Here is a 24632-nt window from a genome sequence, read left to right on the forward strand (position 1 = left end):
AAACCTGACAGGAGACCGGCAGTAGCTTTAAACTTTGACCGGACATTTCCTTTTATTTTCTAGGATAAAAACAATCAAAAGAGGCACTGACCGATTGCAGGAAAGAGCGGCCGAGTGAGGGAAAATTAAAGATAGTTCAGAGAGCAGACTGGACGAAAGGGAAGTCCTACGAGTGAAGTCCTACGAAGCCCTAGAAGGGTAGATAGCAGGGATGTCATAATGAACGTCGGCCCTGTTCCTCCACACGCTGGTCGACACGTGCCAACCGTCCTCTGCCGCGCCTCGATCGATCGAACTATCCATCTGACCATCTCCCAGACCCAGCTGAGCTCAGCTGCCTGACGTTTCTGCTTTTCTTGCTGTGGAGGTCGATCCGGGTGGGGGGCATCCGGTGGTACGAACTAACCTCACATCAAGTCATCAACCGATCCACGCAACCTCTCCCCTACAAGCCCTAAAGCTACAGTACCAGAGGAGAGAGAGAGAAAACGGGTGGCCGAGCAGTGATCAATGGTGATTGAGGATTGACAGCTGAGAGAGAGAGAGGCATTTCCAGAGAGAGCGAGAGAGACTTACGGCACCCACAAAACATACGATCAGACATTCTTCTCCTGCCTGCAAAAAGAGTAAGCACAGGGAGAAGAAAGGAGAGGAGAGAGAGGCGGGGAAGGAAAGAAGGAAGAAGATGGGTCGTGGGAAGGTGGAGATGAGGCGGATCGAGAACAAGATCAGTCGGCAGGTGACATTCGCCAAGCGCCGGAACGGGTTGCTCAAGAAGGCGTACGAGCTCTCGCTGCTCTGTGACGCAGAGGTGGCTCTCATCATCTTCTCCGGCCGCGGCCGCCTCTTCGAGTTCTCCAGCTCATCGTGGTAAGTACTAAGTATCATCTCCGGCCGGCAACACCACACCCATGACTCAACTGAGCACCCATCCAAGTGTTTTGGCTAATTAATTGAAGGCCTCTCCCTCCATTTGCTTCTTTTCTTTCGCGAGATCTGGGCAGGTTTCATGGGTAAATCGATTTTGGCTGGGGTTTTGGACCCGCAGCTTCTCTCTCGCTACTTTCTAGTCTTTGCTTGGTTTGGTCCCAGTATGTTCATCGGTATTTCTGTCCTTTCTGGTCTAATTTTTTTCTCCACGGTGTGATATGAATCTGGCCAAATAATTCTTGCCTTCAATCAAAAAAGTAACATGAGAAAAGACCCTCCTTTATTATCCAAGAGATCGAAGTGACGACGAGGGCTATTTGTTAAACAAAAGTTGTTTTGATTAATGATTATTAAAGCTGTGGAAAGGTCAACTAAACCCGGCCGGTAGTGTTATGACTTATGAGTTCGATTGATCTGTTTACCACAATGATTCTGAGTTAGATTTCTTGAGCTAGACCAGATACTCGATCTTATGCTGTCCATATACACTTCACTATTTTTTTCTCGGATGCCTAAGGCAAAGCCATCACAGGCAAAGAACAAAGAGCCATCAATCTCCTTGCTGCTTATTCCACACAGTACATCTGTAGTAAATCCGCTTCACTGGCCCTTGCTGTATGAAAGATCTCTTTCTCTTCCCATATATATTTATATTCCTATATAGGACATATTTATACTACACCCGGGTGTAGTTACACCCACGTGTGTTTCTCATAATCTAGAGAGTATCTATCATACCGGATAGTATGTACATGTAGTATCAAGTATACAAAACTATTTTGGAAGTATATATACTACTTTGTAGGTAGTATGTACATTTTTTTACGTAGACTCATTTTTTACGTATACATATGCATGTATTTCGGATATATAGTGCAAACTATGGGTTCACTTCCATTTTTTTCACCAAACTTTGTTTAGAGTATCTTAGATATAGTATACGAACATACTCAAATCGATAAAGTATCGTATATACTTCCGTATGGTAGTATATTAGATATGGGTGTAACTACACCCAGGGGTAGGAAGTATTTATCCATATATATATATATCAGATCCAAGGTCTCTTCTGTACGACTCATCCAAAATGAGTAATCCATTAAACCTACGTAGGGGTTAAATTCGCGCAGCCATGTTCTAGAGCTTGCCTTAGTCTAGGATGTGGTGAGAGATCTAAGAGATCCATTCTACTGTTCCATTAGTTACTGTTCCATTGAATTACTGCAGCAGCTCGATCCCCGGAAGTTCACCTATCTTCATATTGGGCCCCGTACGTGTAGAACTACTCGGTGTTGCGTGCTCTGACTGCCGAGGCGTCAGATATGACAAGTGAACTTTCATATCGCACATCATGTCAACAAAGAGCAATCCAGCTTGCATGCAATATACCGATAGGAGTAGTTTTTTTTTTTTTGACAGAGTAGTGTTTATCTTATAGTAACACCCATGCATGTGCCTAAACTGGTTGAATTGATGGATGCATAGTGCATTCAAGCAAGAAAATGTTTGTTGGGATTACTTTGTTCCCTTATAAGTGAAAAAAGAAGAAAATCACTGTTTTCGATCGCTGCCAATTCATTAAAAAATGCAGACAAAAAATGATTTGGACACGCTTTGAGGCGTAACATGCCAAAAAATCACAAAGAAAAATGTTGGAAACGATTAGGCTTCACACACAACGTTTAGGCTTCCTATATCTCCTTTTGGGCATAAGATCACCTACCGATTAAGGGTAGGCTACCTTCTGAAAGGTCTCATGAATACCAAATCAACAAGATCTGTTAAAACACAAATCCTTCCCAAGTTTCCACAATGACCATAAGGCACCTGTCTGGACAATATTAGGAATTTTATGAGTATTTTCACAGATCCGTAAGCTAAAAGACAAACAACCAATTAACTTTCTCATGCATCCGAGATAAGGGAGATAAATTCCTCCACAACTCTTTAGCTATTGCACACTAAAAGAAAAGTGCATACGAGATTCAGATTCAACATAGCACAAGCACTATAAATCAAATACATCATGCCTTTAATTTATTATACTATCCCTATTGAGCAGTTTGTTGTTGGTAAGCACCAAAGGAACACGTGCGAAGGTGATCCCCCGTTGATTACCATTTGTGGCGACCTGGGGGCAACCAGCCCTAGCACCGCCGTAGCGCCCTTCCTCCGCTCCCCTTTCGCCGTTGCCCCCGTCCTCAGCCATGGTGGCGGTAGCCCCGTTCCTCGAAGGGGAGGGGGACCTCCGGCCATAGCTTTGGGTGAGGCGGAGCCTGGGCGCCAGCCCCGGACCTGTTCTTGGCAGCGGCTTCTGGGGATCCTCTAGCGGAGGTTGCTCCCTACTGCTTGGTGGCGCCCGTGATGGAGATCTTCAAGGCGTGCCTCCGTGTTGGATCTCCAAGATGGGTGGCGACCTCTAATCTCCTATAATACTACTCAGATGAGCAGCTCTAGGTGCTTGGTAGGGAGGCAGATGATGGAGTAGGGCTGGTAGCCACGGATCCGGCCAGGCGTGACCGTTTGGCTTGCCGGTTTGGGGTTGGTGCTGGCAAGTTCTCTAACTCTGCTTGGTGTAGTTCAAAACAACAGTGCTGCACCGATCTAGTGTCCTATAGGTCTGGTTTGACGGTTTTGTCTTGCGGAATAAAGGTGGTTTGGCTCTGCTGTTCTTCGAGCACAAAGACCTCTATCTTCTTCATGTCGGCCTCCTCGATTTGGCCGCCCATGAGTTCTGGTCTTCCTCTCAAAGATTTCCGCAGTTTGGCGCAGGGCCCTACTTGATATCTAGAGCGGAATCGATGTAGCCAGAGTGGCCTCATTTGGAGGAGGCACGAAGTTCCGCCTTCTTGTCGGTGCCATGGGACATGTCTCAATATAAATTTTCATGAAACTGGTGGATGTGGAGAAAGTTATGTTGGCTACGATCGGTGGTTGGTAATAGTGGAGAGGGTACTGGTAGCGATGAAGACAATGCGACACATGTTCTCCCTATGTGTCAGTGTTTGGAAACTTTTAGTAGCCTTGGCAAGCGGGGGTGGCAGCATAGGTGGAGTGCATTCTTGGTGGTGATCCTCGAGTACCGAGCCACAATTGCCATTGTGAAAACCCAAGGTCTGGCCTTTGTTGGTTTTACCTCGCAATGGCCTTGCTGAAGGTATTGTTTTGGAAACTCGGATGTTCTGCAGGGTGAAAACCCAAGATCTTCGATTGGGCGACGACAACACTTGTGCATTGTTTCCTTCTTGGAGGCAATGCTTTTTGTGAATCTCGTTCGCGGTGTTGTGTTTGGTGGTAGTTAGATGCTACTATTGCGAGTGCTTCATCACCACGACTTGTATTTGTTTTCTTTTTATCACCTTTTTTTATTTTTCTTGGTTGTGCCCATTTGTGATGTCTTTGGACATTTTATTGGTGCAGAGAGCTGGGTGAAATTGGTATCTTCACGATATTAATATATTTCTTTATCAGAAAAAGGAACACATGCAATATTGGAGGAACATGCAACATCCATACAACAAGAATATGCAAAAGAACAACTTCTCTAAAATTAATAATAACATATAAAGAGATAACAAAGTGCACCCAAACACCTTAATGCAACACAACGGAGGTGAAAATTTGGAGGCCCGCCACTCCAACACCAACATTGGCCCAGGGTCACCCACCGCCTAACCAGAGATTAAAAATCGAACTACGGCAACTAGATAAACAATCAAAGCATCGATGCAAAGGTCTCCAAAGTGATGTAATCGAGAAGGGGAGCAACGACCAAGAGCACCGCCAACACCAACACCATATGAGACCGATACATGGTTTTCACGTAGAGCTCACCAAAACATAGAGTCACGTCCGCCTATTGACCACACTGAGGCTGCCTAGTAGCGCCGCCGCCAACCACCAACTCACTCCAATGGTCCCTCCAGAAGGAAAAATATCCAATGAAAGACTCATGAGGAAAATGAAGCACGAGCGTCGCCTCCCCCCATCCACGCGTGATCTAGTGTTTGCCCATTACTGTTGGGGGAGCAAGAACATCGCCAGAACAAATACTTCAATAAGGAAACATTGCCTAAGAACGCCACCATCGTTGGTCTCGGACTGTTCTCAAGACAAGACTTTGGCTCGGTGATGAGTAGCAAACCACGCACCCGCCCCTCGATGATCGCCCGGACCACCAATGCCAACCCCCCTCCCCCCCACACACACCATCCTCCCTTTGAGCTCGCCGACCTGAGGCCACGAATGGAACTAGACGTTGGGGCCAAAAACCTACCACCTAGCTCGGCGTGATAATAGAGAACCGCCTCCCATGGCTACAGAACTCCCTCCAAAGCGCCACATCAAGCCAAAGTCCAACAAACACCCTTCAAAGCTCAGTCAACGACCGCGGTGAAGGGATCACGATAGATGTTGTCAAAGTAGCCTAAACTGGGTAGTCGGGCCCAACATCCCTTGTGCCGCTACGCCTAGGCTCTGTGTCGCTGCGAAGAAAATTTCAACGTCCAAATATGGCCGTTTCCAGTGATGTAGCAACCAAAGTGATCAGAGAAAACCCGTGCAGCCGCCACCGCATCAAAACCAAAGACCACAGTCACAGCCAGCCTCCATCGACACTTGCACTGATCACAACGCCGGTGTTGGGACCCAAGATCCTCCACAACAAACTGTCAAACAGCTGACCACCTCCGGCAGAGGAGAAGGAGGGCGCTGCAATGCGTAGGGCTGTTGTTCCGACATCCATGCGCTGCAGGCAGCGGCACAGTCACACGCTGGCCCCCAATACCGATGTGATGCTCAAAACAATCGCAGTCGCCGCAGTCCACCGGATCCTTCATGGACCCAGATCGAGACCGCAAAGCCGCGCCGTTGTCCGTCCAACTTATGTCATGGGCTAGCCGTGATGCACCCAGGAAACCGCACACCTCCCCCCATCCCTAGCTAGGAGCACCGCGAGCTTGGAGTCCCGCAAGCGCCCCACCGAACAGTCTTTGCCTGATGACTCCTCCGATGGCGGCGATGAGAGAAGAGGGGCAGCTCAGCGCAGCCGCGCGTGGGCTTAACAAAAGAAGTATCACATTAGGAACAAACCTTGATTGGTAATTAAAAAAGCTCGAGGCCCAATTTGGATGCAAAAGTTTGATTTTTCCTATGTCCCAAATGATTTTAAGTTTGAGGTTGAAATTTCAAATAATTTATAGAAACTCTGAAACATGGCTATCACTGATTTATATAGCAACTTGGTTTCCACTAGATATTTTCTCCCTTAGTTCGGCTATAAAGCTTATTAGGATCATAACCTTGGCTACGGAAGTATATCTTCTTTGGGGTCCACCCTGCTTGGATCTCGGTGTGCGCTGAATATAGTGTAGGAGTCAGGTTACGTTTGGATTTGTGTTGTAACTAGTGCGGATAGGATATACGAGTATTGGAGTTGGGAACTTGTAGCGTTGAACTCATATATACATATTATGCGTATCTTTATCGAAAAACAAATATTTTGCGTATCACCGGGGGGGGGGGGGGGGGGGGGTTGAGCAAGTGAATATATCCAGAGCACCTCTATCAAGGAGCACCATCCAGATCTTCGTCTTTTCCAGTGGAAGCTAAGCGACAGCAACAACCATCGACTGCAGTGGCTTGGTCCAGGCCTCCGAATGGTACGGTCAAGCTTAATATAGATGGTGCTTACATTGCACAGACTGGCTCTGCTGGAGCTGGAATGATCCTGAGACGCGATGATGGCTCTTATATTCTCGGCCTGCAGATCTTTGAAGTTTTGTTCCTCGGCACTTGAGTCTGAGCTACAAGCATGTTTGGAGGGCGTCCGCTTGGCCCTTGATGGCTGCACGAATGATATCATCGTGGAGACTGATAATCTGGAGCTATCTTTGATGGCAAAGTCTGCGGCGAGGGATGCGTCTACTTTGAGTCATCTGATGGAGGACCTAAGGCTGCTAATCAAGTCTGAGCGTATTATAGCGTTTAATAAAATTCCTCGCGGGCAGAATAGTGCAAGTCATGAGTTAGCTAGATTTGGTATGTTTCAAAATAGGACTGAAGTTTGGTTAGATGCGGCTCCAGAGTCTCTTATGAGTCGTATCCTTCGGGATTGTAATCACACTGTTACTAATTAATACAATCCCGTTTGCCCCGCAAAAAAAAGGAGCACCATCCAGATCATCGTCTTTTTTTTGACAGGACCCAGATCATCGTTAGGGGTGAAATAAAGCATATGCGGATGGTTGTTGCTTGTTCCGCATCCTGAACTTCAATTTTTTTTCTTAGAGTCGGACAAGAGTAATGCTAGTGCGAATATAAATACAGATGACGCCTGTCACAAATATGAGTGTAGCACAGAGTGGGCCAAATACAGACCTACACGGGCACAAATTTTTGGCCGTATATGGCCTGATATTGCGCTATCTAGATTCAAAGAAAAAACGAAGTAACCCTACCGAAACAAAGTTTTGAGGTTAAGTAAGCATAATAACTATAACTTAAGATATGAATGCATCAACTAGTAGAATCGTCTCCGGAAAGTCATGCATGAGGGGTGGACGTACTAGGATACGACTGACTTAGCAGTATATATAGCATATGTCTTCGGAAAAGCATATCTGAACCCGGGCACAAATGCTCCCTTTTTCTGGACCATTCATTTGTGTAAGAGCCTGCAGCTTCGTGGCCCACGTCTGCAGACATATTCATTTCAATCTCCGACCCTCACTCCCGTATCCATTCGCGAGTAGCTTCCATCCACGTTTCACAACAGTCAAGACATCCGCCGCCAGATGTTCCTCGCCGATGAGTACCACGCCCTCCTCCTCTTTACTCCCCCGCTGGCTCCACCAAAAACAACAGTTCAAGCCCGCGCATCGCGACGCTCCCGCGCCGGGCGGAGCTCCTCGCAGCGCTACCGGATATCGACGCTCCCGCGGCGGGCAGAGCTCCTCGAGGCGCTCCCGGATAGAGACGTTCCCGCGGCGGGCGGAGCTCCTTGCGGCCTCGCTGTGGAGGCGGACGCCGCTGAATTAGTTGCTCCCCTCGACGTGGGCTTCATCCCCTCCCCTGCCGCTCCCTCCCTCGTGTTCGTCGACCCGCCCCAGCAGCTCACCGCCCCGGCGCGAGTCCTCCTCGCAGTGAAAGCTGTCTCCTCCCTCAGCGCCACGGCCAGAGCCTGCAACAGTACTTTCAATTCTGCTCTTCCCCTAGTACGGCGCGGCGCTCCGCCTTATCACCCTGTAGCACACACGTATTCGTATGATTTCTGCGGGGCCTACCTAGGTGGCACATGTCCCAGCCGAAACGTATGGTCCAGAAAACGAGCTCAGATGAGCTCGGGACCAGAAACGCCTTGCCCGTATGTCTTAGATATCATATATTAAGTGTACAAACGTAATCCTTAAAAACCTAATGGTCATACAGCAGAATATCATTCATCCTATATTGTAAATTTCAGACTTGGAATCAACTTTGTATGATTTTGGTCGGATGGATGGTTGGAACATGTATGTTCCTTTTCCACCCTTAGTCGTCATCCATAGCCAACAAATCTAAAAAATGAAGGTCTGATTTAATTATGATATATTGAACTAAAATCCTTAAACTTGAATCAACATGACCTAGTATAGTTGGTCATACTAGCGTAGACATGATTTACACTCAATGTCAACACATGTGGGCTGCACACTAGTCCAAGTGCTATTGGCAAAGTTCAAAGCCTTAGGCGCATTCTATCAATCACAAATCAACTTGATTGAACACCTAAATTGTTAGTAATTACAATAGAGAGAGGTCCCACTTTGACATAACACCTAGGGGAGATGTGTGTGGCCGAGGGCGGAGAGGGGGTGCAGTCTCCACACTATATCATGTGTGTTAAGATTGGATGGGTATTTGAGGAAAGGTATTTAAAGATATAACACAATTTACTAAGTAAATAATACTTTGAAACACATTTAGAATTTTAAACTCTATGTCGTCAAACTACAAAACCATAAAAACACTAAAATAATACTCCCGATTGTCAACCGATAATTGACTGCCTCACAATGTTAGTATATGTGTACATGTTAGAACATCTAAATGTACAAATTTTTAATCAATCTCAAGTATATGTTTGCAACTTAGAAACGTGATTAGTTTGTACCTGCACTAGACATCTCTGGAGTTCTAGATCCCTGCGATTCCATCAGACTCATGCATGTCACTAAATGTGTACGAGTATTTTCTTTGTTGTATTTGGACTGTAGGAGGTTTAATAAAAAACGACATTTGGGACCTCTGCCTTCGAGATTTCACCTATTTGTACTTTAGGTTGTTACAACAACCTGACATATTGCTGCCACGGCTGTTGTGTGTGTTTTCATTTTTTCTCTTTTTGGTCAGGTTGAGTTTGACAAACCTATATTCTGCTTTCATTTGTACTCTTTGCCCTTTTTGGGCAATTTTCTCCCTTCTTAATATTTATACATGCAGTTCTCCTGCATGGTTCGAAAAAAAAACCTAACATATTGCCTTCATTTTTGTACCTGTTTCCATATCAAACAATGTGAACTGACTCCTTTGGTTTCATGAATTAACAGCATGTACAAAACACTTGAGAGATACCGCACCTGCAACTACAATTCGCAGGAAGCAACGCCGACGACAGAAAATGAAGTAAGCATACAAAGTTCTTAATAGCTCATGAATATAATGGGTGACATGTTCCGGCAGCTGTACCAGCTCCGAGGGCGCGGATTCGCCAAACTCAATCAGGCGTTCCTCACGCTACTGCCCAAGCATGCCGAGGCGGCCAGCCTACGTGAATTCCGGCCGCTAAGCCTAATCCACCTAATGGCCAAGCTCTTCGCCAAGGTTCTGTCCTTAAGGCTAGCACCGAAGCTCGACGCCATGGTCAGCCCGGTTCAGAACGCGTTCATTAGTGGCCGGAGCCTGCACGTCAACTTCGTGCTGGTCCGACAATCTGCGAGACTCCTGCACCAGCTGGGCGCGCCACGCATCCTCGTCAAGCTCGACCTAGCGTGTGCGTTCGATTCCATTGCATGGCCCTTCCTCTTCGAAGCTCTACGACGCTATGGCTTTGGGAGCCGCTTCCTCGACTGGCTGTCTATCCTGCTCTCCACGGCAAGCACACGAGTGCTGATCAATGGCGACCCAGGCCCACCAATATGGCACCGGCGCGGGCTGCGCCAAGGCGATCCCCTCTCGCCGCAGCTGTTCGTCCTCGCTGTCGACACGCTTGGAGTGCTATTCCGGCGCGCGATAGAGCTCGGGGTGCTGCGGGAACTTCACCCTCGCTGTTTGATACCCACGATCTCTATCTATGCCGACGATGTCATCCTCTTTTGCCACGCCACAACCGAGGAAGTAAAGGCTGTCAAAGAGATGCTCGAGCTGTTCGGAAGGGCTTCCGGTCTCTGCGTTAACTACGGAAAGAGCACGGCCACCCTCATCCCATGCGCGCCGGAGGAGGTGATCACCGCCACCGCTAACCCGGGCTGCCCACTTGTCGACCTGCCAATCACATACCTGGGTATACCGCTTACTGTAAGGAAGGCCACTGCAGCTCAGCTGCAGCCAGTCATCGACAGGGTTGCAGCCAAACTGCCAACATGGAAATCAGGGCTCATGGACCGAGTTGGATGCCTAGTCATGGTGAAATCGGTGCTTGGAGCGATCCCCATTCACCAGCTGCTGGTCATCGCGCTAGACAAGCGAACCATCAAACTGATCACGAAGATACATAGGAGTTTCTTATGGGCAGGACGTGCGGCGGCCAATGGCGGCCACTGCCACGTTAACTGGCAGCGTGTGGCGCGGCCACTCAGCCTCGGCGGCCTCAGTGTGCACGACCTAGAGCGCATGAGCCTGGCGCTACGCTTGCGCTGGTTGTGGCTCAGCCGCACGAACAACCGACACGCATGGCACGGCCTCGACCTGCAGTTCACTGCAGCCGAGCGTTCCCTGTTTTTCGCCTCCACCACCATGTTGGTAGGGAATGGGCTCAGCGCCCTGTTTTGGGAGGATAGATGGCTTGGCGTCCGCTCCATCAGCAAAATCACGCCACTGCTCTAGGCGTGTATCCCAAAACAAAGAAGAAAAGGAAGGACGGTGGTGGACGGCATGCTCAACCACAATTGGGTGCGTGACATTCACGGTGTCGTTGGCTTACATGAGATCGGCCAGTACCTTACGCTCTGGCGCATGGTCCACGCCGTCGTGCTCTCCGAAGCCCAGGACCAGCTAGTCTGGAAGTGGACGCCCAACAGCACCTATACGGCCTGCTCCGCCTACCTCGCCACGTTCCAGGGCTCCATGCCATGCCCTGCCTAGAAGCACACTTGGAAAGCATGGGCGCCTCCCCGGGTCAAATTCTTCCATTGGCTTGCCTACCAAAATCTTGGACGGCGGATCGCTTGGCGAACAGAGGCCTGCAACACCATGCTAGATGCCTAATGTGCGACCAAGAACCAGAGACTATGCGCCACCTGCTCACGAGTGTTCTTTCACCAAGCAAATATGGCATGAGGTTTTGGCCTGGCTGTGCATCCCATGCCAGCCTCCGGAGGACGCGGACGCATCAATCTTCACCTAGCTGGACAGTGCTAAGCATGCAGCTCCGAAGCCGTTGCGTAAGGGACTGGGGTCTGCTGCACTGCTAGTGCCATGGATGGTTTGGAATGCGTCTTCGAGCGAGGGCGGCCCTCGGCCTCCGACCTTGTGCGTGACATCCAGTGCGAGGCTAAGCAATGGACACAGGCGGGCGCCACTGGGCTTGGCGTGGTGTTGCCAACAACCTGGGATGTACACTAGGCTTTTTCTGGTTATAATCTGTAATCCACCTCCTAGAAGGCTTGTAAACTGGTTCCCCCTATCTATTCAATGAAATGAAACGCAAAGAGTTCTTTGCGTTTTCTCGAAAAATATATAATGCAGTTATATGTTTTTTTAAATGAAAAGTGTAGACTTTCATTCTTTAATTGATAGTCCACATTCTGATTTAAATGACAATAACTGCATACAATGAGATAAATAATTTGTTTGATTGGGTAGAAATGACATGCATTTAACTCTTTAGCAAGGTCATTTATAGGTACAATGACATGCATTTAACTCTTTAGCAAGGTCATTTCTACTCATTTCTACTTGGAGAAAGTCTTGGGTTTTCAAGGCGGACAAAACAATGCCTTCTTCTAGGTAGAACCATTAAAGATCAAACCTTGATTTTCACCATGGAAATCGCGACTCGGTACTCGATAAGCACCACCAAAAATGTAGTCCTCATGTCTTGCCATCCCCTCTTGCCAAGGCTGTTGCTCCATGTCACTAAATACCTAACATACATGAAGATCATGTGTTGCATAGTCTTCGCACAATAGATACACCTCCCGGCCATGACTTCAAGACATCCAATCACCGCCATCATGATCTTCTGCACCCCCGTCAATATCATGCGCCAAACTACGAATATCTTCAGCTGGAAGACTGGAACCCATGGGTGGCAAGATAGAGGAGGTCGACATCAAATAGATCGACAACATGGCGCACAAAGAGCAGTAGGGCCAAACCGCCATTATTCAGACCCATCGAGCAGCCCCCACTCCACCAGTCGGCTCCCAGCATGACTAGCCGACCGATCCCTCGCTAGCCACCCATAGGCCAAGATGGTAGAGGAGCAGGTAACCCAGGCATCCACAACTGCAAGCACATTGACCTTGGAACCACGGTAGAGATCCACTAGGGCAGGACAAGTCGGTCGGTGCATGCACGACAAGGGACCAGGAACCGAACCGCCGCACCACCAGCAACGAGATCGCACTGCCGAGATCCTACCTCCACACACTCCGCCATGAGCACCTACCACCTACCTCCACCCATGGCGGCCGTCTCCCACAACAAGCCTTGCTCCCGACGGCCATGTCCCGCACCGCACATCTAGCAAGGGGAGAGGGCTCCCCGCTGCCGCCTTCACTGGGTTGAGCCACATTTGCCAGTAGCCGCCCTCCAACGACGATGAGAGGCACGGTAGGAAGGGAGGAGGGGGAGAGTCGGTGGAGGCTAGGGTTCTCGTGTTGCTAGGGAGGGGCGAATCTGTGACTATGTTAATCTAACATCTTGTTGCTGGTATGATGATCGTGAGGAAACTGGGTGGCTCTTTTTAAGGGTCCTCTTAAACCGCTTACTCAATTATATTTTTTGAAAATACCGATTTCAAAATTTGTCTAATGTGCTAGTCCCGGAAGAAATTTGCCGTAAAACTTTGATGGTCCAAGGCATGCATAAATAGCCACAGGGCGATGCAGTCAACCACTGGCCGCCGCACATGATAGTGGAATTTTTGAGAAATTTTACCTATAGAAATTTACAGGAGATACACATAAACACACTTAATCTTTAAAATAACATGCATGGACTCAAGAGTCTAATGAGACCTCCAGGTTGAAAGGACACGGATACCGCCTAGAGGGGGGTGAATAGGCGGTTTAAAACTTTTACGAATATGGCTTAACAAATGCGGAATAAAACTAGCGTTCAATTTGTCAAGCACAAAACCTATATAACTAGGGTTCACCTATGTGCACCAACGACTTATGCTAAGCAGTTCAAGCAACTATGTGATAGCAGGATATATAACTTCAAACACGAAGGCTATCATAAAGTAAAGTGCATACGTAAAAAGCTCGGGTATAGGAATAACCGGAGTGACGCGGAGACAACGATGTATCCCGAAGTTCACACTCTTGCGAGTGCTACTCTCCGTTGGAGCGGTGTGGAGGACAAGTTACTCCAAATGCACGAGGGCCACCGTATTCTCCTCGAGAATTTTCACCAAAAGGGATGTCCTCGATCCACTCTGGAACCTTAGGGTGGTCACCGAACCTGCACAAAGCTTGGGGATATCTCCACAACTTAATTGGAGGCTCCCAATAAATCGCCACAAATGCCTTATCCTTGAAAAATCTCCACAACTTAATTGGAGTCCCCAAGAGCACCACAAAAACCACAAAAGACCACTAAGCCGTCTAGGATCCAAAGACCCAAGAGGAACAGGCTCCCGAAGTGAATATCTCACGAACTTTCACCTCCACTATCACCGCGGAGAAGCCAAACCGATGCACCAAATGCAATGGATAGAACACCACAAAGATGTTCAAGTCCTTCTCTCTCAAATTCTAACAAAGCTACAAAAGCTATTGGGAGAGTAAGAGAGGAAGAACAAATAGGAGGAGGAACACCAAATTTCTCCAATATATAGATCTAGTGGATTTTCCTCACAAAGAGAGGAGTTTGTTTGGTCAAGATGTAGATCTAGATCTCCTCTATCTTTTCCTCAAATATGAGCAAGAATCATGGAGGGATTAGAGGGAGAGGAAGCTTCTCAAGGTCAACAATGAAGTAGAGAGAGAGTAGGAGAAGCAACCAACTCAATAGGGAAGAAGGGGGTTATATATGGCCTCCAAAATAGAATCTAACCATTGAAAAGGCACCCAAAAACACCCCCCAGCCGGACCTTCCGGGCTTGGCCGGACCAATCTGGCCGGCCGGACTCGTCCGACCAAGTCCGGACCATTCCGGGCACAATTTTTGTGCTCGCAGTATTAGTCTGGCCGGTGGCCGGACCAGTCCGGCCGGCAACGTACCACACACCAAAAACATCGCCACTTTCACATACGAACTCCGATTTTGATAAACTTGGGCTCGTTAGAATCACAAGAAAGAGATCTACAATATCATGCAGAGAACCATCGTAGTCCAACCATGGAGAATAATATAAAATGGGTAAATGTTTAACCTATCTATAACAGCTAAACCGGGAACACCTCCAATAAGGAAATTGTAACAACTTGAGTTAGAAAACTCGGATTTAGGTGAAACCAATTTAGTTGGAAATATAATGACAAGAGCGAGCCCACAAAGAGATAAAATCTTAATAACATGTGGGATAGATTTTTCCATGAATTCAGAGGTGAAACCTCTCAATACAAAGAAGCAGGAAAAAACTCCAATATCGAAAACGAACAAGTATTTCATATGGAATCCGTTTTCGATGAACTAGAGCTTGTAATGAGAATAAGCACGAGCTCTAAAACACCATATGGATAAGATCCAAATAACAACCAAGAAAGATGATGCAAGGATGCAAAGGTTTGACCTCTCTTCAAATGATACGACCGAGTTACTCAATCGAGAGCTCCTTGATAGTGCGGCAACTAACCTACAACCCGGTCTCCTAACTAAACCATGAGACCGGTAAGAAAGAAACTCTATCAAGACCAAACCTTAACCTTGCGCATTCCACTTGAGCTCGATGATGACGATCTTGACCGCAACAAGATGGAACGCCTTCCTTGATTGTGCTTGCTTGATGAAGTCTTGCTAATTGCCCCCCCCCCCCCCCCCCATACTCCACTATGGGAAAGCTTCTTTTTTGGCGCATCTTCACATATCCATGATCACCATATGAAAGGCAAGATTCAAGCATATGATCTCTTCGAGTTGGATCATCTTGAACTTTCACTTTAGTTCTTCTTATTGCAACCTTGAAGCCCCATATGTTCCAAGCATTGCCTATAGACAACTCCTACAATTATGACTCAATGCAAACATTAGTCCATAGAGATTATCATTAATTACCAAAACCACACATGGAGACTCTATGCACTTTCACAGGTTGAACACAACCAAAATATTACAAAAAAAATGGAAAAATGCCAAAGGACATGACAACTAAACGCCATGTCATGCTTCCCATTTCGAAAAATAAGCTTAATGCCATGTGAAGCACACGTCGACACACAACATACATCTTCAAATTCATTATCCGCCTTTTTATTTTTGAAATGGAAGCAAAAGCTTTGCCTCATTTATTAATTAAGTAGAAAATACCCCTTTTTGGAAGAAAAAAATAAGTAAAAACCTGCAACAAAAGGTCTCACACCCACATCCACCCACAGGCCACCGCGAGGAGCACACCCAGCCACCCTGGATATCCACAGAAGCTACAGAAACACGAAGCTTAAGTTGGCCTATGCCAAATAGATTGCTCCTCGAGAAGAGACCGGCACCTCCAATTCCGAAGACGAGCCCCGGAGAGAAGATGCGCAAGATCTATGCCGAAGAGGACCTTCACCACCGAACTTTGAGTACACGTGGATTGTGAGTTTTGTATTGTATTACAACACCTACAAGAAGGCATTGCTAGACGTCAGAGTTATTAGCATATATGTAATTCCTGAAGGCAAGATCATGGTTGGAAACAATGCCTTTACGAGGAAACAAAGTGTGGCTGACTTCACACGGTTAAGTTTGATGTTGGAGTAAAACATTTGAAATCTGGGTGTATCATATAAAGACCCCGTGGGTAGCTAAATTATACTAGGAGCAACCTAATAGGTTAGATAAGAGATTACAGGAGGATGGTCCGGCACCCGTGGAAGGAGCGACGGAACCAGCGTGCCGTGATAGTCATGATGTTTCTGTTGATATCGCGGAGCTTGTCATTGATTGTACTGTCGTGACAACAACACCCCTCTACCTATATATGGGGGCATCACCGAGCCAGTCTATGGCGAGTTGGGAGCACACATCCGGCCCACCTGACTTTTAGCACGCACTGCATGCACACACTCTAGAAACCGCCACTGTTGTCGTATTGTTGACTCATCTTCATGCCAGAGATCCACATAATCCTCGCTAGGCCTGCCGTCGACACCACCACAACGCCAAATAATGCCATCGCCATGCGCTCTTCCATTAAAACACGTCTGATGCCGAGACTCTCCTTCTCCATGCCACTGAGACACACCGCCATCGATGCCATGCCGCTCCACCTCCCGACCCATCCAGTGCCAGTGCCCCCATGAGAAAGAACTGCGCCAAGCATCGCCATCATTCGATCTGAGAGACCAAGATTTAGGGTTTCCCTGAAACAAGTGACCCTTCCTGCCCTAGTCTACGTTGCGCGATGTAGCCGCGCCGAGTCTTCATCTTTCCAAAATGGATGTAAGCTCCAAGACATTGCCTCCAATGAGGTAATCAAAGCCACATGTCACCACTGTCTCATCCGGCGAGCCATCTCTCAGAACTCGTCGGTGCCACCACCATGATGATGCCCTCAAAGGAGGTTAGCAGCGTCCGTAGACATCGCTCCATCATCCTCAATGCATAGCTAGGCGAAGGAATTCTCCTAACGGTAGTGTCGTGAACAAGGAGATTGGAGACATGGGAGGTCAGCACAACAGAGGCGCCCACCAACACGGAGAAACCTGCCATGATTTCCCCCGTCTATTTTCTGCAGTGATCTAATTGCATATAATGCTAACAATACCAAACCAAGTGTTTTCACCCTTGAGCTTTGGAGCTAGCACTACCACCAAACCGAAGGCCTAAGTCATCAACGTAGAAACACCAATGAGTACCAATACACAACATCAAGTCGTCAACGAAAAACACCAATGAAGTAATGTGCACGTGATCCATGGTACATGTCTGAAGGACTTCAAAGGTTGGTGTTTCTGAACGCAACTGGCTGCTGATGGTTATTTAGGATATCTTCTACCAGGCTACCTGGCGGCATACTAATAGATTACACGATGTTTGGCGATAGAAGAAATTGTGTTTGCTTTCGATGGCTGATTTTTGTATCGACCCTTTCTGATCTGTAATGTGTAAACTATAAATATTTTTGTTGGGTTTTAATAGAAGGTTGTGTGCGTCGACCGAAGCAGAGGCCATCGAAAGTTAGTATCTTACTTCAACTAACTTGTACTGTGTCTTATTTTATTGTTGGATCTAGATTAACTACCAGGAATACTTGAAGCTGAAGACCAGAGTTGAATACCTTCAAAGCTCACAACGGTAATCTTCAGATTGTGACTGAAGAGTCACTTTTGCTGTATGTATAGTGCAGCGTTGCTCTAGCTTATCAGCCCTCGTTCGCAAATATTGTAGAAATATTCTCGGTGAGGAGCTTGGTCCACTCAGCATGAAGGAGCTTGACCAAATTGAGAACCAAATAGACGTGTCCCTCAAGAATATCAGGTCAAGAAAGGTAGAAAAGTTGAACGTCTCATATTTGTTACATAAAGCTAAGGTTCACCAGCTTGAGATCTATTTCTGTTATACAGATACTGCTTCAGTTTAAGCATACGTATTAGTTTTGAATTCTATTAGTGTAGAATGCTGCTGTATCCATAGTTGTTCGGATGTACGTACATGAACTTTCAAGACATTGCTCAATAGCATTAGCTTAAATATGCATGTATCACAGTTCAATCAGTGGTTTATACTACCTTCATCCCAAGGCTTAAGGCTTATTTTTTTTGAAAAGCCAAACGAATTAAAGTTTGACCAAATTTTTAGAAGAATTTGTGAACAAATATGGTATTTTGTAGGTATCAAATGAAAATATATTTCATTATCAATTTAATGATATTGATTTTGTACTTTTTATGTTAATATTTTTTGATATAAACTTGGTCAAACTTGACATAGTTTGACATTCTAAAAAGTATAGGCATTAAGCTTTGGGATGGAGGTAGTATTGATTATGACGAAGTTGTATGTTCGTTTGCAGAATAAAGTATTACTCGATGAGCTATTTGACCTGAAAACTAAGGTAATGATGGGTCATGAACTTCATATGATCTTCACCCTGCTTTTTTCTTGCTCCATCCGTTAATGCTGTTTATTTGATGGCTGACTAAATGATGCACTGCAGGAGCAAGAATTGCGGGATCAGAACAAAGACCTGAGGAAGAAGGTAGTATCACTGAGCTTACAACTTTGTTTTTATATCTGCATATGAAACTATGGATCTTCATTTTATGCGAGCAGCAGTTCGCCCACCTTTGTTTGATGTAGTTTATAAACAACACTGAATAAGAAAATCCATCAGTTATGAGAAAAAAAAAGAGTCCAATGTAACTAATAAATATCTCATCGCTGTATTTTTTGTCACTACCAGTTGCAGGACACCACCAACCTCGGCGAGAATGCGCTCCATATGTCGTGGCAAGATGGAGGGAAAAGTAGCTCTAGTGGGCATGCCGTTGAGCCTTATCCGGAACTCCTCCGACAACCGGAACAGGATTCCTCCATGCAGATTGGGTATGTTTTTTCTACATGCCAATCAGGGTAAACCTGACGGATTTCTCCTAGGAATAAATGTTCTTTTTTCGGCAGTATAATTACGTGAGTCACCCATGACAAGTTCGCGTTCAATCTATACTTATTCAGAATTCCAGTTTCCAATCAGTCGAAAGTTCAAACGAGTTCGTTTTCCTGTGTGAAGGTACCGTCCTGCCTACATGGACCAGCTGAACAACGAAGACATGGCTTCTCAGCGCCTTAACCTTGGATCATCTACAGGTTGGATATGACTGGTTCAGACGACGAGAGGGACATGGTGCGACATATTGTACGCCGAATCTGGATCTGGAGTCCTGTATACGATAGATTCAGTCACTGGTCTATATTGTGACAGCTCTTTGCACTCCACTGAAGAATAAGAACAGGTGATGAATGATTTGAGTTGAGTACGCAGGTATTGTATCGTCTGTCGATCCACGGACATGGGCATCATGCGTCCTAGCGTGGCGTCCCGTAGCTGCTGTGTTTGGACTTGGAGTGACACTTGTAGTATTTGTGTGCTGACTGCTGAAGGCGTGGTAATGAAGTGCCGTAACTATGGACCGAAATACGTGTGTAAGCTGCGTGGTACGCTGATGATTTGTTGTGCTTCTTTGATGGAAAACGCTGTCACTAGTGGAAAACAGGCCTTTTGATCCGGGTGGTTAGGGCCTTTTGTCGCGGGCGGCCAGCCGCGACAAGCAAGGCGCGATAAAAGGGTGGCCTTTTATCCCGGGTCACTTACGACCCGCGACATAAGGTCCACCACGTGGCAGCCGCGGGGCGCGCAGGGCACAGGCCCTTTTGTCGCGGGCGGTATTACCACCCGCGACAAAAGGCCTTCTACGTGGCGCGCGCACAACGCTTCTGCTTTAGGGTTTGAGGGGTGCAGCACCCCTCCCCCCGCCACCGACACTTTGTTATTTCATTTTTTTCGTTCGAAAATGAAAGTTGCATATATTTGTACGCTACTAGAAGTTGTACACATTCATTCATTATATATATATATATAGATCGATCAAACAAATATTGGAAGCAGAAGTCGATTCCCCTTACACATATTCGTAGGTTCCCTACATATATACATGGAGCTCACGATCGACAAACGGTACTAACGACCGTCTATTTGGAGGTAGAACAACTATCTGGACTAAACAAGCCTTTGTTGTTTATTACTTCTCTAACCAAAAGTCCCGCCACTTCCTCCGCGATTCCTAGTGCGTGTTCCTTTGGTTGGAGTCTGTCCCGCATGAAGTCGACCTATATACGAAAATGAGATGAGTATGACTATATCAGTCTTGATAACGAAATATTGATGATAATAAATAAAGTTGTGAATGTTATTGCTTACGTCGAATTTATTTCTGTTCTGCTTCTCAGTGGTTAACATGCGAATGGACTCGCAAACGTAGTATCCACATAGATTCGTCCCTTGTGGCTGCTGGGGGCACGCTACAGGAGTAAATGTTAGCTTCTTTGTAAAGGTAATGTCCTTATGAACATTCTTCAAAGCTTGCCAAGCCCTGCCAGGCAAAAGAATGATTGAATGAGTGGATAATTAATTGATATCTCACGAAAGATAAAGCGCGGCGATGAAGGAAATTACACTTGGAGCAACTTCTGCAAGTCCTGGAACCCGTCCAGGCCTCTACTCAGTGGGTCTCTTACTTCAACTATTCCCTTATCAGGTTGAATGTCTAGTAGAATCCAGTGGCTTGGCGTCGATGGTTTTCGCGAGAGGGAGAGGGGTGTCGGCTAGTGTTCGCGAGATGGAGAGGGGTGTCGGCTAGTGTTCGCGAGATGGAGAGGGGTGTCGGCGAGTGTTGTTCGCGAGAGGGAGAGCGGTGTTGGCGAGAGTGTTTGCGTCGGTTGTTTACAAGCTAACTAATATAAAATTTAAATTAATACAAAATTTAATCTAACTAACTACAAGATTTGAATTAATACAAAATTTAAACTAAGTAACTACGAAATTTGAATTAACTATCTACAAAAATTTAAACTAACTAACTAATACTAAATTTAATCTAAATACTAATACTAATACTAACTAACTAATACTAATTAAAACTAAATACTAATACTAATACTAACTAACTAATACTAATTAAAACTAAATACTAATACTAACTAAACTAATACTAATTAAAACTAAATACTAATACTAACTAACTAATACTAATTTAATCTAACTAAAACTAAATACTAATACTAACTAAACTAAACTAATACTAACTAACTAATACTAATTAAAACTAAATACTAAAAACTTAATGAAAAAAGAGGCCGGGGCATGGGCGCCGGCCGGCACCGGCGGCCGCGCGGGGCGGCGGAGGGTGGCGGCTACCTCGAGGGTGGCGCAGAGAGGCGGCGGCGGCCGGGGGTGTCCCAGCTAGAGGAGGCGGCGGCCGGAGGAGGCGGCGGCGGCAGGAGGTGGCGCGCGCGCGGGAGATCTCGTCGAGGTGGCGCGCAGAGGCGGCGCAGAGTGGCGGAGGTGGCGCAGAGGGCGGGGGCGGCGAAGAGGCGGCTCAGAAGTGGCAGGGGCGGCGGCCGGAGGCGAGGAAGATGGCCGGCGGCGGCGGCGGTGGATTTCGGCAGCCTGACGGCGCGATTTCTGCTAAGGAAAATGGCCTCCGGTGTCGCGGGTGGGGGCTCCGCCCGCGGCGGTAGGTATTTATACCTAGGGCCTTTTGTCGCGGGTGGGGGCTTGACCCGCGACAAAAGACCCCCTTTGTCGCGGGTCAAGCCCCCACCCGCGACAAAAGGGGGTCTTTATCGCGGGCCGTGGCTCGACCCGCGACAAAAGGGGGTGGGAGGGGGAGGCGGCCGATCCGCGTGAAGCGCATCCAACGGCTCCGGCCGTTTGAATCCAACGGCCTGGAGCCGTTGGACGCGGATCAGGCCTGGACCGTTTTTGTTTTTCTGTTTTTTGTTTTTCTGTTTTTTGTTTTTCTGTTTTTTTTTAAATAAAAACTATTATTTCAATAACTTTTAAATGGTAACTCAAAAAGAAAAGTGTATATATATGAAAATTGATCAGAAAAATCCAATGAACATGAATATGACATCCATAGAACTATTTGCATCTCGCATATATAAATGCTGACACGTGCCTCGCCCGCCGACGCCGGCGTGCGACGTGTAGCCACCACGACACGTGGCTCACCCCGCCGACGCCGGCGTGCGACGTGTAGCCACCGCTGACACGTGGCTCACCCCGCCGACGCCGCGGCGTGCGACGTGTAGCCACCGCTGACACGTGGCTCACCCGCCGACGCCGGCGTGCGACGTTTAGCCACCGGCCGACACGTGGCTCACCCCGCCGACGCCGGCGTGCGACGTTTAGCCACCGCTGACACGTGCCTCGCCCCGCCGACGCCGGCGTGCGACGTGTAGCCACCGCGACACGTGCCTCACCCGCCGACGCCGGCGTGCGACGTGTAGCCACCGCTGACACGTGCCATGCCCCGCGTGCGCTATATAGAGCGACGAGTGCGGGCGCAACCACACGTCGCCACCGCCTCCGCTCATTCATCTCCGGGATGCCTCCATGTCGTCGAGGGGCGTCCGGTTTCCGTGGCGTTCGAGTGCATCCGAGCGGTAGGTTCACCGCCGAGATACGCGCGGTGGCTTCCGCCTCACCCTCGGCACGTACAACACGCCGGAAGAGGCGGCGCGCGCCACGACGCGGCGGCGTGGCGCTCGGCGGCCAGGGCACGACATGAACTTCCCGGATGTTGAATCGCTAGAGGAGGCGGAGTTCCTCGCGCCACCGCCGTGCCTCGTCACCGACGAGGACCGTCACCGGCATCGCCAGTGCAGCGCCGGATCGCCATCGCCGAGCGCGACGAGCGATTGATGCGCCAGTGGAGGGCGCGGTCCCCCGACGCGTTCTTTGCTAACCTTAGGGCACAACGCAGGTCCAACAGGCGCCACCGTCGGGCCGTCGCCGCCTTCGAGCTCGAGAACTCGAATACAACTTGGACCGAAAACGACCCTCGGTGGGATGACCTTTGGACGGAGACAACCTCCGACGACGAGTAGAGACTAGACTAGTAATTTATCTATTTTATTGTAATTTCAATAAAGTCGTTGTCGGTTCTATTAGTTTAAATTTAGTTTATAAAGTCGTTGTCGGTTGTTTTTGTTCAATAAAGTGGTTGACACGAAATTTATTACGACTGAACTGAAATTAAAGTACGAGCTCAACCGAAAAATAAGATACATGGCCAGATTCGAATGTTGGAGCCATTCAATCATAGTCGTGCCTAGTCCTATACACGTCGCCACTGTAGTCATCAAAGTCGCCGACGTCATCGTCGCTAGCATCGGGGTCGCGGTTGTCGAACCTCGGCGGATGACCACGCGTGGGCTGGGATTGAGGGTAGCGCAGGCGGGGGCCACGATAGGCCAGGACGCTCCGGAGAGTCCGACCGCGCCACCACATCCGACGGCCGGCCTCGTTGAAGTTCGAAGGAGGCGGGCCGTCCTCCTCGTACACGGCAACCGCCCTCTCACGCCGATTGATGAAGAAGCTGTCCCAAGTCGGGCTGTAGTCGGGATGCCACTGGGGATTCCTCCGCTGCTCATGCGTGAGCTCGAAATAGTAGTGGTTCGTGATGGCCATCTCGCGTGGCACACCTACAGGGATAGGAGGGACCGTACGCCTCCGACGCTCAGCAACCAGCCGGTCGGGACGCGGTAGCCGGGCGGGCAGGGGTAGTTCGAGGCGCAAAGCGCCTCCGCCTCCCGGGTGTTAGACATACGATGGAAGCCATGGGAGAGAGTGATGAGGTTTGCAGATATGAGAGTCCAAGCCTACATATATATAGTGGAAAAATGGCGGGAATGCGGGAAGAAAATAGGCGGGAACGAAGTGGCGCGCGAAACTTTCATCCCGGGTGGAGGCTCAAACCGCGACAAAAGACTGGGGGAGGCTTATCTAGGAGGGCCTTTTGTCATGGTTGGTGGCTGCAACCGCGACTAAAGATGTCGGCAGGATAATAAGGATGTGTCGGTAACCTTTTGTCACGGTTGGTGGCTGCAACCGCGACTAAAGCTGTCGGCAGGATAAGGATGTGTCGGTAACCTTTTGTCACGGTTGGTGGCTGCAACCGCGACTAAAGGTGTCGGCAGGATAAGGACGCGTGGGTGGACGCACTGCTCGATGAGATAAAGCATGTAGCGCACGACGGCCTGTCGAAGGAATAAGACAAAGTAGAAGCGGTGCCGTGCCTATAAAAGGAGCATCGATACGCCTTGCCAAGCAGATCAACAAGCCAAGCACAGTTTAATCTTCATTATTACATAAATGTAGAGATTGTCTTGGGAACTATATATGAAGAATACATTATTACATCGCCATCTAGTGTTGTGATCTTCTACGCCGTAGCCATGGAGAATCTTCATCATTTAGCAAGATGCTTGGGTCAATTTTCACCGTGAAGGGCGGAATTTCTTTAAACTTATTATAATCTTCTGACATGTCTGTCTTGTCATCCACTCCCACGATGTTTCTTTTCCCCGAAAGAACTATGTGGCGCTTTGGCTCCTCGATTGATGTA

The 24632-nt window shown here is 47.8% G+C and overlaps 1 protein-coding gene and 1 long non-coding RNA gene across 2 annotated transcripts; one reads left to right on the forward strand and one right to left on the reverse strand.

Annotated features, from left to right (window-relative positions):
* The first annotated feature begins 339 nt into the window (after nucleotides 1-339).
* LOC127296492 (MADS-box transcription factor 1) lies at nucleotides 340-19637 on the forward strand. Its single transcript, XM_051326585.2, has 8 exons — nucleotides 340-870; nucleotides 9519-9594; nucleotides 17735-17796; nucleotides 17890-17989; nucleotides 18515-18556; nucleotides 18659-18700; nucleotides 18905-19047; nucleotides 19232-19637. Exons 1-8 carry the CDS (start codon nucleotides 686-688, stop codon nucleotides 19317-19319), a joined length of 738 nt encoding a protein of 245 aa, XP_051182545.1. The 5' UTR covers nucleotides 340-685; the 3' UTR covers nucleotides 19320-19637.
* A 387-nt stretch (nucleotides 19638-20024) lies between these two features.
* Nucleotides 20025-20780, reverse strand: LOC139839309 (uncharacterized). The gene is made up of 3 exons (XR_011756905.1): nucleotides 20675-20780; nucleotides 20420-20591; nucleotides 20025-20328 (listed from the first exon to the last, which is right to left on the reverse strand). It is a non-coding gene; the product is annotated as an uncharacterized lncRNA (long non-coding RNA).
* Between the last annotated feature and the right edge of the window lie 3852 nt (nucleotides 20781-24632).

This window comes from Lolium perenne, chromosome 4, assembly GCF_019359855.2.
Source record: "Lolium perenne isolate Kyuss_39 chromosome 4, Kyuss_2.0, whole genome shotgun sequence".
NCBI lineage: Eukaryota > Viridiplantae > Streptophyta > Magnoliopsida > Poales > Poaceae > Lolium > Lolium perenne.